We start from the raw sequence: 19,841 nt of genomic DNA on the forward strand, positions 1-19,841 counted from the left end.
GGTAGCTACCTGTGTTAGAGTGTTTATTTTTGGCGCTGCGTTCTTTTCAAACCGGAAACTCCGGTCGGTGCGTGCTGGTGTTTCACTGTTATCGCCATAGACTTACGAATTTTCGCTGGTTATCGCACTTGACTTCATGGACAAATCCATAATCCATAATAAAACGTAGACAGAGCAATAGATTCTGTCTACGTAATCAAAGGACAAATCCATGGACAAATCGTTGTGGCCATAGATATGATAGATTTGTGGCACTATGGTGTCACCTCAAGTTATCTGTCGCCAACCAGAACCACAGACTACGTATCAGTACTAAAATTTTGTATTCGTAGTGCTGAATGGAGAATCACATTTATTCACGTTTTTCATGAATATTTTCTTCTAATATCTCAAACTTTCTGTTATAGGTAAGATATAAGAGAGTTTTAATATTAATTGATAAAGTATTACAAGTTCAAAGCGCGTTTCGAATTGTGTTTCTCATCGTGACCCAGAATGTAAGTAATGTCAAGTCCCGGTTTTAAAAGCTTTTTACGTTTTCATTACGACTAGTTTTTGTGCGAACTAGTAATTGTTACGGACGTATAGAGCCTAATCATCACTTTAAACATTGTAAGTCGTCATGGTATGCGCCAAAACAATAACACGATGTCGACTATCGCCCGGTTTGTGTACCTCTGTCTTGTCTTCAAAAACGCTTCGGGATTATCTTAGTGTTATCATTTCTTTTATCTTTCATCTTATAAGTTTTTCAAAACCTCAAATGTCCATTTCGGAAGATATATTCTTAATATGTTCTGCATGTTTCGAAAGGTTAGTGCTTCATATATTTTTAATTTTTATACTTTGTACAGATTTCTTATTTAATCATTTCTATGAGCTATTCGTGTATGTAGTGTTTGTTTCGTAAAAAATTACATAATTTACTAGGCATAGGCCATTGAGATCCCTATTTCATCAGTACCTACTGATACAATTGTTTTTATAACCTTTCATATCATCTATGATAAATAACATGCCCTCAGATAGTTTACTGACCAAATTACTGATACCATGATTTTTTTGTGGTCATTTCAATCAGCAACTTAGCAAGAACTCATAACTTGCATAAAATCTGGTTTTTATAAGTGGAAGAAAAATATTTGTAAGTATTTACTTACTTACTAAGCCATATCTAACACATGATTCTAATAACTTGGTACACTAAAATGCATGGTGTAAATAATGTATTTTATTTTATTATTTATTAATAATTAATAATAAGTATTACTTACTTATATTTTGCAGGATTATACTGAATTTGTGTGATCTCAAATACTATTAAATATAGAAAGGTACATTTGTGAAAAATACAAATCACAATTTAACTAGTCTAAATATTATAAGTTACTACGGTCAAAAAATATGCTTAGAAAAAACTAATTTTTGTTTGTGATGATAATGATATGGGGAGCACCAAAGCACACCCTTCAAACATTTAATCTTATTAATCTTTCTCTTTTAATTTTCTAAATATCTCAGGGTTATGTAAAAGATAAACTTACACAGTACCTAACAAACTGACATAAACATATCCCAAAGTCATAACCCTCTTTTTTCTTTGCTGAACCCAGTTAAAAAAAGGCAACTGCCACATAAAATCTTTCTCTTTCACAGCAGTGTAGCACAGCTTATGTTTATAGATTAGTACGCTAGCATCATGTGGGATGCTTTCTATAAATAACCATTCTCACTCACAACTCAAATGTGTTCACAGTCTTTTATTCTCGCAGCTAATTTTCATATTTAAATACCTAACAATATCTAGTACTGTTTTGCATTTTTAATGGGTTTTTAAATTGGGTGTTTTACAGTGCAATGACTGGTTTCTAATTTCTTTTGTATGTGAGTGTGACTTGTGGTTTTTGACAGTGCAAAATGACATTGTATGCCGTGATGGATTTTTGCTATACATTGTTGTGTTGTAATGATTGGATTTAAGAGTTTATGGAATAAGGTAGGGTTAGTAAAAAAAATACTGAAGTGGTTTGTTGATGCAACTTTTAAACCAATTAGTATTAGTGATGTGACATTGTGGTGGTTTGCTCATGTGGATTAAACTAACGGATTATTTTAACTAGAATAATGTTGAACTTTAAAAGAATTATGTGATATATTTTAATAATAATTCTTCATTTAGCTTTTTTTAGTAATATTATATCTACATTTTTTTTAAATTAACATTGGCTTATAATAATTAATCTGAATGGAGTCAGTTTATCATAACAAGAAAAACAAACTTAAATTACTGAAGGTACTGGTTGAGTTATATTTTTTAGTAGATTTTTTGTATCTAGTTCTCATGATGTTTTGTTCCTATACATATTTTTATACATTATTATAAAATATACTGTCTCAATATAGTTTAACAAAGTATGTGTCAGTCTGGCTCTTTAAACTTCTCACCGTCTTTGTAGATTTCATTGTGGTTTTTACCATTGTTTAGTTCATTAATTGCAATTTCACATATTCCAAATATTTATAATTAGTGTTTAATTAATTCACAGTTTGGTTATCATAGCACAATAATGTTAGATAGTAGAACATTACACGAAGGATATGTATTCATGTTCATACTTAATATGATAAATGCAAAAATGTGTCTGTATTACTTATGGACTTTTTTCTATTGAGGAAATTTTATCCAATTGTGTTCCTATTTCAAGAAGAATTTAGATGAAATACCCTAAAGGCACCATATGGAAATTGACACACTGAAGTTATTGTATTTATAATTTTCAAACGAAAAGATTTCAAGTCTCAAGTCACAAAATTTTGCATATGGACCGTTAACAAAAAGCGGCCATGCTTAACTAATGTGCGAGTTTGCAGAACACATTACTTGTTATTGCTACCTACTATTTAAATTTTCCCCTTTTTTGTTATTTTTTGGTGAGATTATTGTATAGTAGATTTTATTAAATGGATGTAAATTAGGTGTTGCCCACTAATTGGTCTGTGTGAAATAAGGTATTTTAATTTTTTGTGTTTCTGGGATAAAAGTATCCTATGTTCATACCCAGGTTGCAAGCTATTTCTGTGCTTTTCTTACAGATCGGCTTACGATTGTACTTAAATTTCAATCTTCACACACACTATTTCGCATTTATGTTAGTATGGATACATATTTTTATACACATCACGAAATTCACCTGCTCTTTTACTCACTATTTTTATTAAACAAAGTTGTAACTGACTGATGTTGACTTTAAGACTGCATGTTATCAGAAATTCCGGTAACAAAAATTCGAACGTTCGCCGGAAATCAATCTGCTCATAGATTCTCGTTCTGCTTTTACTGGATCCCACTGACTGTCAGAATGTTGCCGGATCAGACGTACGCTTCTTATATTTGCAGTTATGTTATATTATTTTATGTTTTTAGTTTATGTTATAGTGAGTGGGACAGAAACTTTTCTGATAATATGCGGCCGGTCTAAGGCATCTATTAACTTAGCAGCATAGTGCAAGGAATCACACAGTCTTGGGAATGTGATGGTGGCAAAATTTTCATAGTTTTCGTGACTCGTAATATTATTGATATCTTTTTGACAGTGCTGCTGGCGAGTTGGCGAAATGCACACAGCCAGTACCGAGGGACAGTACCGCGGTGCCAATGGAGCAGCCCACGGACGAGACAAGGTGGCCATATTGGATGCTGGATCACAATATGGAAAGGTATGATCCACTATCCTAAAACAGGTTTCCCTGCAGAGTATGAAAAAACTAATTACAGTTTGACTGCTATCTCACCTAATGGTAGGTGATGATGCAAAACGCTAAAGGCAGACTGAACTGTGCGACCGCGACACGCGACGGCGACATGCTACACTTGGTAGGTGACATATTTTGTACAGAAATGTATGGAGATGAGTAAGTGAACGAAACGCACGGTTGAGTTTGAGCTACGCGACCGTGATGCGCGACACAGTAGAGCTATGCGACTGCGACGCGCGACGGCGACCACTCTACACTTGGGTGGTGACATTTGAACATTGTTTTATATAGAAATTAAGTTGCCTTCAAACTACGGAAATATAATATGATATATAAATATAAATGTCACTGTTCACACTTAGACGTAATAATATACGTAATATTACATCTAAGTGTGAACAGTGACATTTAAAAGTAGGGTGATCGATATTTATATATCATATTATATTTCCGTAGTTTGAAGGCAACTTTAGGTAAGTGACCACAACAGCTACATGATAGTTTGAGCCACGACGGCGGTCCACGACACGGTATAGTTTGAGTTAGCGATGGGCGATTCATTCGAATAACAACCGATTATTATTCGATTGTTGTTATTAGTCGATAACAATCGATTTTATTTGCTTTAGCATAGGTAGGTATTGGGGCAATACACGGCATACCCAGGCGCGCGCGTGTTTCGTGTTTTGTTTTTTAAATCCCAACTTCAACTATGTCAAAGTACATGAGGGTAAAGTTATCAAAAGTCAGTCAAGCGTGAGTAGGACTCGCAAACGAAGGGTTTCGTACCATCATACAAGAAATAATACTTAATTTTTTTTAATGCTGGCCGTTTTGAAGTCTTTATTATTTGTTGTTACGAGTATTTATAGTGGTAATAGAAATACACATTCTGTGAAAATTTCAACTCTCTACTTATTAAGGTTTAAGAGATACAGCCTGCTGACAAACAGACGGACGGACAGTCTTAGTAATAAGCTCATGTTGGCATCCTTCGGATACGGAACCCTAGAAAGGCTCTACTTCGCTCCGTTCGCGTTGGCCCTAATTCCTAACATGAAATAGAAAACCTACGCTGGGACTAATACCCTATTGCGCCTACTATACGCCTACATTATTGAAAGATTTGATTATTATATTGCAACAAATATAGATGAATCATGGAGGAAGGTTTATGAATGCCTATATATTATTTTTATGTTAATTGTTAGGCTTCTATCGACTCCGTGCGTACTGAGGATAAAACTAAGCTTGTTATGACATTAAAATATGTATGACATAATACTGGTGGCATCAGTTAACATAGCAGTCAGGTTCAAACCGCTTAGCTATTAAAAGATTTATATAAACATTTTAAAATATTACCTACTATAAATTATAAAACCGGCCAAGTGCGGGTAGGACTGGCACACGAAGGGTTCCGTTATCCGTACCATCCTACAAGAAATACCATTTTTTGATATTTTGTGATGTAACCACAAATTCACGGATTTCAGATTTTTCCCTTTACTTGTGCATGGGAAGTACTCTATAAGTATTGATTCCCTTGACGAGTCTTGACAATATGACAGACAGACAAAAAAGTGATCCTATAAGGGTTTCTTTCGGAACTTCAGGATGGGAACAATAAAATTATGGCTTGTGAAATTTTATGGTAATCAACATCTTAAGGCTAGTTGGGACTACTTTGGTATTAGTAGCGAGTAATTTAGTAGCTAAACTACTCGGTACTCTGCTAAAATCGTTCGCACTTTGTTCCAGTAAAGTTTACAAGTGAGTGGTGCTTTGCAACGTCATTTAATTTACTTATCTACTTGAATAAATTTTGGTATTCAGATACATTAAGTTACTAAATTACTCACTACTCGACTAAAATAATAATGTAGTCCGAACTAGGCTTTAGCGACAGTGAAAAACAGAACTTATTCTTGTCCAGGTGATAGATCGAAGAGTGCGCGAGCTATGCGTGGAATCGGATATCCTGCCTCTGGACACGCCGGCCTACCACCTCAAGGAGGCCGGCTACCGCGCCATCATCATCTCCGGGGGCCCCAACTCCGTGTACGCGGAGGACGCGCCCAGATACGATGCCGACATATTTAAGATTGGCCTCCCAGTTCTGGGTAAGTGCCATCCATCCATCCATCAATCAATATGCCATCAATCTATATGTTATGTCTCTCTTACAATTGCATTTAGCTATACATGCATCAAATACATCGTTTAACACAACAATGTACATTGCGTACCGTGGCCTTAATAGCTCGTTCACACAGGTTGCGTGCGTAGACGTAGCGCGTACCATTACGTTGTAATGTATGGGACCGTATGAAACACGGCACACTGCTTGCGTAAAGCGTGAATGTATGCATAACCCGGTGTGTTAGGGGTTTACGCGCGTCACTACGCACGTGTCACGTGTACGCAATTGGTGTGAATCGGCCTTTAATCTAACTAGGCTGCACCATCATTTGCTAGCAGGTCTGATTGCAGCCATGTGCTAGTCTATGAATTAAAAAAAAAACTGTTTTTTTTTTAATTTTAGAATGTATTTCAACTATTTTCTCTTTGGCAGGAATCTGTTATGGTATGCAAATGTTGAACAAAGAATTTGGTGGCTCAGTGCTGCAAAAAGAAGCCCGCGAGGATGGACAATATGAAGTCGAAGTAGAAACTACATGCCCGTTATTCAAGTGAGTTAGTTTTATAAACTGAATATGTACACGAGCGCAGTGAGCGGGAATTTTTTCGCACAGATTTTTTGTTTTACAGATCGTCGCTAGATCTGAGACTACATCGATAATGTTTTACCAAAGTTAAGTTCAGAGGCACTTTGGACTTATAGCCTCTCATATGTGGATCCTATCTTCAGTTTTGCCTGACTGGATGAAAATTCGTTTTGGTTTGGGTATTTCAGCCTGAAGAATTTGGCCGGTTAGACTAAAGATTTGCCGTAAATTTGCATGCGTCTGATAACGCAGAACTCACATACTTTGGCCTCCATGTATGAGGGACTAAGCTTTACTGCTGTACTTATCAGGCATCCACAAGTATTGGCGAGGAACCTTAAAACTGGTGGCGATCACAATGGACTGGGACGGTAACGTGATACAGGGACTTGAAGACCTGTACAGCCCCAAAAGAAGTATGAGGGGCTTAACTCTAGTAACACGGTTTTAACTCAAAGATTTTGCCAACTTCTTCCTTGTGGCTGCTTATGTGCTAGCATAGTACAGCAATCATACAATAAAGTCAACATTTGACAAAGTGTAAAATGTTACTCATCCATACTTCCATACTAATATTATAAACGCGAAAGTGTGTCTATCTGCTAGCTTTTCACGGCCCAACATGGAATGACAACATGAAATTTGGTAGAGTTAGCTTACATCCCGGGAAGGACATAGGCTACTTTCTATCCCGGAAAATCAAAGAGCTCCCACGGGATTTTAAAAATCCCTAAATCCGAGCGGACGAAGTCGCGGGGTATCATCTAGTTTTGAATAAATGCTTTGAGTTTGATTTTAAAACTTTATTCGCAGTCGTCTAGAGAAGCTGCAGCCAGTACTGCTGACGCACGGCGACAGCGTGCAGAAAGTCGGCGATCGATTCCGCGTGGGCGCGCAGTCCTCCAACCATCTCATCGCGGCCATCTACAACGAGCAGATGCGCCTGTATGGCGTGCAGTTCCACCCAGAGGTACAACACTTTCACAGATAACGACAGGAAGGAAACTTGTAACAAAACGTCGAGGCTTCACCTACACTGGCAAGCGTTAATGGCCGATTCACACCAATTGCGTACGCAGCACGTACACGTGACACGTGCGTTGTGACGCGCGTAAACCCGTAGACGTAACTGCACGCATTACGTCTACGTGAACGTTCACGCCACGCAAGCGGTGTGCCATGTTTCATATAGTTCCATACATTACAACGCAATGGTACGCGCTACGTCTACGCTTACGCAGCCTGTGTGAACGAGCTCTTAATGTTACCTACGTTTGACGCTAGATAGGCTACGAAACGACTAAGTATCTTTGATTTCACGTAACCTCTAGCATAATATTTTTGACAGATGTCGACTCAGGATCAAAACCGAGAATTTCCTCACTCTAGTTCACTCTGACACTACTGCTTGTACCGTAGCATTCAGCTGCCAGTGATACGATAACAGATGGCGCCACTTGTATTTTAAAACGTGAATGCATTTGTGTGCGTAACCAAAACCGTGTATGTGTGCACTCACACGAACATAGCCAAACTGTCATCGTGAAATAGAACAACTGTGTCAATTTATATTATACTTTAACAGGTGGACCTAACCCCAAAAGGCAAACAAATGCTCTCAAATTTCCTGTTCGACATAGCAGGCATGTCGCGCACGTTTACACTGCGCTCGTGCCGCGAGGCCTGCGTGCAATACATCCGCGACACCGTCGGTGACAACAAAGTGCTTGTAAGTTTGTATTTGTGCATTGTAACTCCTAAATAAATATTACATTTTACTTATAAACAGATAGGTAGACTGGCGGACTGGTAAGATTGATCGGCGGACTGACTAGACAAAGAGACGGACCGATTTTTCAGACTCACGTACTGTTGTACTTAAAATAGTTAACAAACGTAAAACTAACAAAATTTTGGAAGACCTCTTATTTAATGATTACTCAGAAATAATTTATTTTTGACATAAGCACTATCCGAATTCAGACATTGTTCTTGTAGGTGCTTGTAAGCGGTGGCGTGGACTCAACAGTGTGCGCTGCGTTACTCAGGACAGCTTTACGCGAGGACCAAGTCATCGCGTTACACATCGATAATGGTATGAATGAATGAATGAATATACTTTAATTGTACACCACAAAATTAATACAGAAAAAACACATACAAAACATGTATTATTATCAGTAAAATCCTTAGTACGAATTTGCAATCTCGACAACGATGATAGTTTGAGAGTAGAAACACGATAACGTCGAATTATGGCCTAAACTACTTTCTTTTAAAGTCGTACTTTCAGTACTATACAAAGTTTACACTTGGTGGGTTGTTTTTTTTCGTATGGCGTATTCTTTCTTTTTTTTCGTCGCCATGATTATGTTAAACATTGAGCTTTATTTTCCAGGGTTTATGCGTAAAAATGAGAGTGTAAAAGTGGAGCGATGTCTGCGTGAACTAGGAGTTCGTTTGCACGTCATTAATGCAACACACCAGGTAAGTGTCTAATAATAATTTATTTATATGAATATGAATATGAAATTTTGTACATAGTTAGCTTACATCCCGGGAAAGGACATATGCTACTTTTTATCTCGGAAAATTAAAGTGTTCCCACGGGATCCTTAAAGGTCCATCCGTTTAACCGAGGTACATACAGAGGTAGGTTACATCTCGGAAAATCAAAGAGTTCCTACGGGGTTTTTAAAATACATACCTAAATCCACGTGGACGAAGTCGCGGGCATTATCTAGTACTGTATAAAATACATGTTTGTTTTCAGTTCCGACAAGGCAGCACGGTGGTGCGCGACGCGGGTGGTCGGACGCGGCACACGCCTCTGCTGTGTCACACCACGGCGCCAGAGGACAAGCGCCGTATCATCGGCGACGTGTTTGTGCGCGTCGCGGAGCACGCCGTGCGGGACGTGCTGCATTTGCAGTAAGTACGGACTGACGGACAGATTGGCGGACTGACGTAATCTGTTACGGATTGCGGATTGATGTTCTGACTGGCGGACTGATGTATAGACCTGGCGGATTGATTTACATAATGGCGGACTGACGGAACAGACCTGCGGATTGATGTTCAAACTGGCGGATTGATGTACAAACCTCGTGGAATGATGTTCAGACTGGCGGACTGATGTAAAAATTCCGTGGACTTATGTACAAGCTGGCAGACTGCGCTGCAGACCGGTTTAGTTTAGCAATCAAAGTTGAGTAGTTAATTAGTATTAAAATAAACATATGCTCCTCCTGAAAAGTAGGCCTTTTGTAACAGTGGCGTTATTCGTAGGATACGATGGTATGTCAGGCAGCAGTCATCTGTCAGCCGCCCTGTACTTTAAAAAAATCATTATGCTTGTGCAAATTAGAAGCTCTATGGAAGATTTTCTTTTATACTAGTATTTTTCCTCAGAGAGGAACAAGTGCTGCTCGGCCAAGGCACTCTGCGACCTGACCTGATAGAGTCCGCGTCGGCGCTGGCTTCAGGCGCGGCGGCCGCTATAAAGACGCATCACAACGACACGGAGTTAGTCCGTGCTTTAAGGCAGAGGGGACGCGTCGTTGAACCGCTGCGGGATTTCCACAAGGACGAGGTAAGAATAAAAATCATGTGTCCTTTTCCGCGGGGAAGATTATGAAAAGGATGGTATTAGTCTGATAGTGTCTGCATCGGCACTGACTTCAGGCGTGGCGGCCTCTATAAAGACTCATCACAATGACACGGAGCTATTATTATATACGAGCATGCTTTAAGATAGCAAGATGTTAGCATTTTGCTGAGCTTGGAATTTTTTTTTCGGGTTGTGCCACACATGACACAGTTTATTCCAGCACTCTGCTTGAGGCATTTTGACTTTTATGCTCAAGTGGTGGATGTGCCGGGATAACTGATGTGTGGCATAACTTACAAAATAAACGTTTTTTTTTCTTTCTTAAGGCCGGACTGCATTACAGCGTCGCGTCATAATATTCTCTACAAACCATTCGCTATGACTTGTTCCCTGACGTCATGTTGGCACCAAATGGCTAATGGCAATGGTGCCGACATGACGGCAGTGGACAAGTTATAGTCAAAGCGCTGTGCGCATTGACATTCACCATCGTACTGATTGAAATAATATTTTGACATTGCCGCGCTGTAATGCTCTCTGGCTTTCAGTCTCATAAAGTCTGCCTTAGTAAGTTCGTGTTGTAACCTGGCAATATTGTATTTGCACGGCAGGTACGTCAGCTGGGCACAGAGCTGGGCTTGCCGCCCGCGCTGGTGGAGAGGCAGCCGTTCCCGGGGCCCGGGCTCGCCGTGCGCGTGCTGTGCCAGGACGAACCCTACGCCGACCGGGACTTTGCCGAAACACAGGTTCGTAGCGGGTTATAACATTGCATTTTACGCACGGTATGTTAAAAATCTAGCAAAGAAATGCCTTCTTGATGTGCTGATGTAAACCACCGAAAATTAATTAAAAGTTTGGCATTTTAGTATATAAATGTAATGTTGAGCCATAAAGATAGTTTAAAGGTATACCATCAATAAATTACTTTTCCTTTGTTCTAATTTGAAATTAATCATGTATGAAAATATAATCATTAATCATGTTGATAAACTTCTAGATTTTTGCTTGTCCAATTTCAAATTGCAACTTGAGGGTTTGCGCGGGACATAGACTAAGGATTAATATACAAGCCCGGTAGAGATTTGTTAAGTCAGTCAAACTCGTACTCAGATTGGGCTATTTGTTTTGCGCGCACTATATGAGTAGGTGCGACGTATTTATTTACGAATTATTTTTCTCTCTATATTTCATCTGCGATCAGTCCTTGGACTATAAATCGAACGTTATTTACGAAATATCGTTCGATTTATTTAGCGAACTCTTTATTAATATTTTTCGTTGTAAAAGATTAGTGTCAGTTCTGAAACTTCTGGGCGTGATTTTTAAGTGGGATTCTTTTTCAGGTCATAGTGAAAATAATGGTGGAATACGCGTCGATGTGCGTAAAATCCCACGCGTTACTGGGCCGAGTGTCCAACGCGACCACTCCGAACGAGCAGACAGAGCTTAAACGTATCTCGTCGTCTTCACCCATAGCGGCCACTCTACTGCCAGTGCGCTCTGTCGGAGTACAAGGTATGTAAACCATGTTACAGAACTGATACCATGGCAGACTAGAATGGAATAGAATATATTTTTATTCAAATAAATTTTTACAAGTGCTTTTGAAGCGTCAAAATAATTTGCCACTGGTTCGGAATGCCGTACCTACCGAGAAGAACCAGCAAGAAATTCGGCGGTTGCTCTTTTCAACTGTTCAGTTTACAATGATATGCTATACTATACAAGCAGCCCCGCGCATTGCCGGAGCGAGACAAATCCATGCTTTTTTATCATTTACATAATCTTCGATTGTATAATATGCTTTTCTCAGGAGTATAGTTTTAATAGATTTTTTAAACTTGTGTAAAGGCAAGTTCAAAATTGATTGCGGAATTTTGTTATGAAAGATTATACCCACGAATACGCGCTCGCAGGCCTCGCGGATTGATGAAGACTGGCGGACTCGTGTACAGATTAGTGGACTAATGTACCTTTGTATTAAATGAGTGGGTTGACATATGAAATGGTGGACTGAAGAAATGTAACAATGGCATAGCACCAGAAAGTTAGCTTGGCACAACGCACCATAGCTCAATGTTGATCAGTCATCCTTAAGCTGACATATCAAATGGTGGACTGAAGAAATCTAATCTATGGCATCTAATCCCAAAACAACAAATAAGTTATTGTTAAAGACCTGTGTTTGTGTTCCTATTTGCAGGCGACTGTCGGACATACAGCTACGCGGTAGCTCTGTCCACTGAGCGCTACCCACCTGATTGGAAAGACATGCACTACCTCGCCAAGATCATACCGCGCGTCTGCCATAACGTCAACAGGTATGACCAGCTTACTCAGTTATTCAAAATATATATATTTATCTAATATATAATGCCCGAGACTTCATCTGCTTGGATTTAGGTTTTTAAAAATCACTACGAAAATTTTGTGGTCTATAACCATCTTCGCATTATTGCCTTTCTAATGAAACCGGTTTGGGGCAATTCAGTTAGATGGTTTCAAAATCTATAACAGACATAGGTAGAAACATTTTTTATCTCATACATAGTTATCATGCAAATGATTTGTACCTTTTCGTAGTTAGAAAGGTATACATTAAAGTTGCCTTAGTAATAATGGTAGTTCTACAACTACGCTGAACTAATTTTGTCTGCCAGGGTGTGCTACGCATTCGGCGGTCTGATCAAGGAGCAAGTGACGGACATCACGCCCACTTTCCTATCGCAGCAGGTCATATCGACCATCCGGCAGGCCGACGATCTCGCCACGCAGGTACAATTCCTATAATATTTATCATTTCATCGTCTAAACTACATATATCGTGAATGATATAATATACATTATAAACATAGCTAATACCGGCTGGACTCTCGTGGTTAGTCGAAGTAAGCCCGATAAGTTTCGAATCCATCCGGGGTCTTTTTTCAGAGGCGTAAATGAGATGTCTCATGTAGTCTTTGAAAAAGACCCCAGATGCGGTCGAAACTAGTCGGGCTTACTTCGACTAACCACGTTAATCCAGCTGGTACTTACAGCCGTACGGTACTGGGAAATGGAGGGTTTTATTTTTTTAACACCCAACCCAAAAACAAGGGTGTTATATAAGTTTGACCTGTGTATCTGTCTGTGGCCATCGTAGCTCCTAAACTAATGAACCGATTTTAATTCAGTTTTTTGTTTGAAAGGTGGCTTGATCGAGAGTGCCCTCAGCTATAATCCAAGAAAATCGGTTCAGCCGTTTAAAAGTTATCAGCCTTTTCTAGTTACTGTAACCTTCACTTGTCGGGGGTGTTATAAATTTTTAATTTACACTTGTGTTACATTTCGTAATACACAGATAATATATTATGTGACATAGACTTGTGTATGTGTGCAAACGCGGTCAATTGAGCAATGACTTTTTGTTCATGACTTATTCTATATTATTTATTTATGCAGCAGTATTTAATTATGTATTTCTTTTTCCAGGTGCTGATATCCTCGGGCTGCATGTCCCGGATCGCGCAGATGCCGGTAGTGATGATCCCGGTGCACTTCGACCGCGACGCGGGGCTGCGCGCGCCGTCGTGCCAGCGCTCGCTAGTGCTGCGCCCCTTCATCACCAACGACTTTATGACCGGCATCGCGGCCCTGCCCGGCTCTGATGCCATGCCGCAAGACGTGAGTTGTGCCTGTCATATATCGCGCATATGCCGGTAGTGATATCCAATCAAGTCATGTTTTGTACGCGCAAATCATGAGAGAGATAGCACGAGTCTGTTATTCTTGTGGGTGCGTTATGAACCTTCGTAGATTAACGGCCGTATTCACAATCATTACTATGAGGTCTCACAGTGCGCTCGAACGCATAGTATAGGTTCCACCAATCAGATCATTGTAAATTGACGTGACACAGTCATCTGATTGGTGGAACCTATACCACCACTGTGCGTTCGAGCGCACTATGAGACCTCATAGTAACGTTTGAATACAAGTGTTAGTTTTACACTACATCATTGTTTGACAATCAGAAAGCGTACAGTAGCACCTAGTTCGAATAAATGATTTATTTGACTTAAGACTTTTTTTAGGTTAGGTTTAGGTTTAAGGAGTTTATTTTCTCAAAAAGAACAAAAGTTCACTTACATGAGAACAATTTTAAGTATAAATATAGAGGAAAACAAAATCTTTAGACTTTATACTATGTACTATACTATACTACTATGTACTATACTATACTACTATGTACTATATTATTCTACTATGTACTAAAGTGATGTATTGAACGACAGGTGGTGGACCGCATGCGCAAGGAGCTGCTGTCAGTGCCGGGCGTGTCGCGCGTGCTGTACGACCTCACGCCCAAGCCGCCCGCCACCACCGAGTGGGAATGATCCGCGCTTTTCTATCTTTTGTACTGAACGACGCGCCGGGCAGTGGTCGCACCCCATACACTCCGAATACCACATCATCCTGATCAACCCATCGCCGGCCCACTACTGAGAACGAGCACAGTTCACGACAGTTAGGGAACTTGTATCAAAACGTTAACGCAGGCGTCAAATGTTCCTACGTTTGACGCTAGGTAGCCTATGAAAAACGCCTATTTTTCTATGATTTCACGTCACCCATAGCCTAATATTTGATTTCGTCTATTCAGGATCAAACCAAGAGTTCCTTCACTGTAGTTTACTCACCACGGGAAAGAAAAGGGTTTAAGCCATAGTCCGCCACGCTGGCCAAATGCAGGCGTACCCATGGATAGAGTACTCCTAATACCTCATCATCATCATCATCATGATTAACCCATCGCCGAGCACGGGTCTGCTCAGAATGAAAAGGGTTTAGGTCATAGTCCGCCACGCTGGCCTAGTGCGGATTGGTAAACTTTACACGCCTTCGCACTGGTCGCACTTTATCGAAAGCCAGCCTGTATAAGCGTAACACAGAATAACAATCTTACAGTAGCGTGATCTACTTAGGAGATCCTAATCGATTAGTGTCAAAGATTACATTATTCGTAAGTCGCGTCTGCCAGACTGTATGATTGTTACACTGGACGTAGCCAATCAAACTTCAGACTTAAGTAAATATTGAAGGACGAAACAAAAGATGGCCAGAGTGAAATCGCAGTGGGTACAATCTGGGCCGGTATCCTACCACTAGGTTCTGTGTGACAAATTCTCATTAAAATGCATGACAAGAAACGAATCGAAACGAAGCGGCGATAATCATACCGTCTCACTCACATTATACACAGGTACAGTGTTAATCATTCCCTCTCACTCCAACAAATATTAGTGTGGGACTGAGAGGGAATTATTGATACTGACCTTTTCGTTTCTTTTTTATTAGCACGCGTTATACGAAAAATCACGGTCTGCCTCCGCCTTGGCTTCTGTATGTTTAGTGCTTAAATAATAATTTATTATTGACAGGTAATATGACAAAATAATATAATAATAAACTTGACTAATTTCAATTGCCCGTGTAAGCGTACCTTTAGGGCGATTTTACACTGCATCCGATCCGCATCCGTGAAAATACGTTCATAAGTACATAAGAAACAAGTTCATAAGAAGTAGTCATAGAACTATTTATATGGTACTTACTACTACTACTACTACTACTACTTACATACATTTGTATGGTGCTTACGCATTAGCTCCGAGTTCCGTCATCCGAGTTCTCTTCGTCATCCGTGAGAATATCTCGGATTCAAATCGGATGTATGACGTAGATATGTCAAAGATGTCCACTGAATAGCTTGGATTTGGATTAGAGATCCGATTAGTGCGTAAGCAATATCAGAGTATATATCCGTATTTTCACGGACTCGAATCGGATGAGTGCGTAACCGCTCTAAAGCAACCATGTTATTCATCAAAAAGGTCTTACAAAATACATATAGACTTCGTCTGTGTCGGTGTTAGCTGGCGGGCGTGCTCTGCCTTTTTGCAGTGTTTTTTTTTGTTAAAACTGACTGGAAAGCGCTCTAAGGGGGTGTCGTGCGTGTGTCGGCGAGTGCCGGCACAGACGGGGTCCATACTTGTATAGTTTAACTAACTTGTTACAAATAACTACAAACTTGACATTGGCTAATCTTTGTAAAGCCAGACGAAAGAGAGAAAAAAAATACATATAACAATGTTGATAAGTTACTTATCAGCAGATTATGGATAGATTGAGTATTAATTTTGATTGTGCAGCAGAAGTCAAAGTTTATCATCCCGGCCGCCTATATTCTATGTACAGTAATCTTTCTGTGTTCGTATATATTTTTATTTTAAAACGCAATTGTTTATAACCCCATAAAGTGTGTTAGTGATAATAGTGAAATTGAAATAAATTGTGCTTATATTTACTTACTGTTTTTAGACATAATAAATAGTTGATCCCAGATGAAAATCATTTTTATCTCTTTTACCTCTTTTAGAAGGTGTTGGGCTTGCTAAAATCTCTGAAATATTTATTTTCAAATTAAATAATATGGAGGAACTAATATCTTGCAGATTCTATTTTTTTTTTATTTCTCATAATACTAACTAATGAGAAATGCAAGGAAGTTGAAACATGCAAGATGTTTTAAACTATATTGTAAATTAGCACATGCAATAGACTTAACAAAAGCATGAGTAGCTTTATATAATATGTAGTAAATTTTTTATTATTATAATATGTAAAAAATATTTGTCTTTCTGTTTGTTACTTATCCATTTGTGCATCTTTCATCCGATTGAGTTGAAAATTTGTTTGTTGTTATGCAATGTTTTAAGAGGGGTCTCTCCGTCACTCGCTTTATACAAACGTAGTTCCAATTTCATTTGAATATTAAGCAACCAAAGTCCATGAAATTTTGCAGACATATTCTAGAAACTAATAACTATCTATGTCTGTGGTTTTCCAGATTTCTGTTATTCGGTTTTAAAGTTACGCGGTCTTAAAAATTTACATACAAATCTTTGAGCCCCTGTAATTTTAAAACTACATATTTTTAGAAAAATCTAAAACATCACAGACACAGATATTAGTTTCTATAATATGTCTGCAAAATTTCATGGACTTTGGTTGCTTAATAATATTAAAGCCACTCTGCTTATAAACGTGGAATGTAATTTGTATAAGCTAAGCGTTATGGATGGCTGCTATGATCTATTATACTGTTATGTATTTTATTTACACCAATTTGAGAGTCAAATTGAAAGAAAATCCGCAAATAATAATAAAACGATGTTTCTGCAGTATAATTATTAATTACTGTTACGCTAGTAATTTTATCAATACCTTTGCAAGAATCAGCGAATTTTTTCATAACTGACATTGAAGTTATTTGCTTTCGGCCATTTATATTCAATCCTATCTGTAATCCATCGATAGCTTATTCATAAAAAATTGTACTCTCTTATCGACAGAAAGGGATATATTAATTTTGGTCATTTGTCATCATTAAAATAATTATTGAATTAAAATAATTATTGAATTGAATGAAAACAAAATACGGATGAGATCGTCTTCTCCATGGTTTATTTTTATTATCTTCAGGGCTCTTATACTGTCTATGCCCTGCCTATTATGTTCTTGATTGTTGAATCGTTTTAAATTTTGACCAATATGCATATTGTATGACCAAGATACTGCATATTTGACAGAAAATAAATTAACTGAATTTTCTTTCTATTTGGCTTGTAGAATATAACATAAGCTTTTATTAAAATAAAAAGGCGGAGGCATTACATATTTTCAATAGATTTTTATCTACTTTATAATTTTTAACAAATTTATTGCGAACACCATGTTTTTTGGACCACTGCCACTGAAAGAGAATTTTTGTAAATAAATTGGTACATATACAGACACCGTGGTAAATGAAATATGGGTGTCACGATTATAATTAGCTACACTGATCTGTTTTTGTAACATGTAGTAAATAAATAAAGTATATAAAAGGCTGTGTAAATTATTAAAGCCGTGTATTCCGCACCTTATGTATAAACCCTGGGCCACGGCTATTACGTCATAATGGTGATCGTAGATTTACGGCGCCTTCGAATTTGCCAAATCCATATAAATAAAAACGCGCGACTGCAGCGTTACACCCGCGCTGCGGCCGCGCATGTGTTCATCGATCGAAATTATATGGATCAAAAAGCATTCCTTACCACGAAAATTGTGATTATCACATTGCTATTTAGACTGGCTCCAAAATTTTAACCGACTTCAAAGAAAGGAGTGGTTGATGGCGACTTTATTTTGCTGCAACTTGTACATTTTAGCCAATGACAGATGTTACCAATCACAGGTGATCGCGATTATCACAGTACTGTCAAACTACGGCGGTAGGCCTACGTACGTACCGTGAATTCCGCCAAGCACAGCAATTACTGAGGTAGCAATGTGATAACACTAGGGTCTAGGACGTCAAACGTTGGTTTTCTGTAATGAAAAATGGGTTGTCGCGTGCGACTAGTATGCGTAAGCTACAATGAATGTATGGAAACATGGGATTTGATATAGCAAGCGCCCTGGGTGCGCGAACGAGACGTTTTGAAAACAAAATGTATGGCACCCTATGGAACGGGCGCCACTGCTTGCGCTTCACGTAACATAGAGCGCCATACATATTATTGAATTTACGACGTCCCATCCGCGCGCACCGGGCGCTTGCTATCTGTGAAACAAAGCACGAATCACGGGGCGCAGCGGCAATAATAGTGACACTTGTTTTCGCTGCGCGCCGCTTGTCGAATCGCTTAGTCGTGGCCCTGGGTGCAAAAGATTATAATTTCATACACACATACGGTGCCACCAACTTATTAGTTCAGGTGGGCAAAATTGGAACTAGAGCCGCGTCATCCACTCGGACGAACGAAGTCGCGGGCATCAGCTAGTATTGCAATATAATTAAGCTATATTTCAATGAATGAATGAATATACTTTTATTGTACACCACAAATTTAGTACAAAAAAACATGAAAATCCAAAATAGAGGCAAGTATATTATGATGGCCTTATGCCTAGCGATGTCTCCCAGGCAACCAAAATGTTGCAAAGGACATAGCAATAGGTATTATAGGTATTTGCTATGATGAAAGTATTTTAATTTCATTTTTTCTTGTGAATTTCTTAAGATAGCAATTTCAAATTGTTCACTAGCGGCGCTGTCACCTGAACAGATAATTTGGTGGCACTGTACACAAGTTGTTCTTGTATCTTTACTGAGCTTTTGATGGTGTTGTCAATGGAATTATAGTCTTCTAATCAATCTTGTATGAAATAAATCAGAGACATTGTGTTTTATGGAAAGGTTCAGTGTTATTGACTGGAAGTTTCATAATAAAATTATATTATGCTTTATTTTTATCTTGTATTTTATTTCGAAACCTTAACCAAATATACATAGTTAAGTACTTTATTCTTTTAATTAAAATGTCAATTCTTTAAAATCAATAGCAATTTATTATAACAAGTTAAAACCTAGAGAGTCGATAGCTCAAGGGTTGAGGTTCGGTCGGCGCGGCGCGGCGGTTCGAACCCCACCCGTTGCACTATTGTCCTACCCACTCCTGGCACAAGCTTTGGAGGGAAAAGAGGAGTATTAGTCAGAATTATTAAGTTACATACTAATTGGTTACAAATTATATGGTTATATTTTATATCTTAAAAGCATTGAATACTATTCAAAAATGTTCTTTCCAGAATTATAATTATTATTAATCTTCAAGCAGGCTACACATCACCAAGTATATCATCCACTTTGCTAGAGG

General features: G+C 38.6%; 1 protein-coding gene and 1 long non-coding RNA gene across 7 annotated transcripts; both read left to right on the plus strand.

Moving 5' to 3' along the window:
* Window positions 1–271: 271 nt before the first annotated feature.
* LOC123874066 (GMP synthase [glutamine-hydrolyzing]) lies at window positions 272–14,831 on the plus strand. 6 transcript variants are annotated; one of them, XM_045919236.1, is made up of 16 exons: window positions 272–407; window positions 3,595–3,717; window positions 5,693–5,879; window positions 6,332–6,449; window positions 7,299–7,455; window positions 8,071–8,214; window positions 8,484–8,580; window positions 8,884–8,972; window positions 9,259–9,416; window positions 9,897–10,077; window positions 10,707–10,841; window positions 11,439–11,610; window positions 12,299–12,416; window positions 12,756–12,870; window positions 13,567–13,758; window positions 14,370–14,831. In XM_045919236.1, the coding sequence occupies exons 2-16, from the start codon at window positions 3,616–3,618 to the stop codon at window positions 14,469–14,471; spliced, it is 2,067 nt and encodes a 688-aa protein (XP_045775192.1). In that variant the 5' UTR covers window positions 272–407; window positions 3,595–3,615; the 3' UTR covers window positions 14,472–14,831. The 6 variants fall into 6 exon arrangements, with proteins under 6 accessions (XP_045775192.1, XP_045775193.1, XP_045775191.1 ...); XM_045919237.1 differs by having other exon boundaries at window positions 281–497; XM_045919235.1 differs by lacking the exon at window positions 272–407 and adding an exon at window positions 522–813.
* Window positions 14,832–17,102: 2,271 nt separating this feature from the next.
* On the plus strand, window positions 17,103–19,435 carry LOC123874073. The gene is made up of 2 exons (XR_006797824.1): window positions 17,103–18,876; window positions 19,276–19,435. It is a non-coding gene; the product is annotated as an uncharacterized LOC123874073 (long non-coding RNA).
* The last annotated feature ends 406 nt before the right edge of the window (window positions 19,436–19,841 follow it).

Source organism: Maniola jurtina, chromosome 17 (genome assembly GCF_905333055.1).
Source record: "Maniola jurtina chromosome 17, ilManJurt1.1, whole genome shotgun sequence".
NCBI classification, from domain to species: Eukaryota; Metazoa; Arthropoda; class Insecta; order Lepidoptera; family Nymphalidae; genus Maniola; species Maniola jurtina.

Coding starts and splice junctions, on each gene's coding strand:
- LOC123874066 (XM_045919233.1), top strand. CDS start 2,246: ATGGAGTCAGTTTATCATAACAAGAAAAACAAACTTAAATTACTGAAG. Junction 3,718..5,692: donor CTGGATCACAATATGGAAAG/GTATGATCCACT, acceptor ATTCTTGTCCAG/GTGATAGATCGAAGAGTGCG. Junction 8,215..8,483: donor TCGGTGACAACAAAGTGCTT/GTAAGTTTGTAT, acceptor TTGTTCTTGTAG/GTGCTTGTAAGCGGTGGCGT.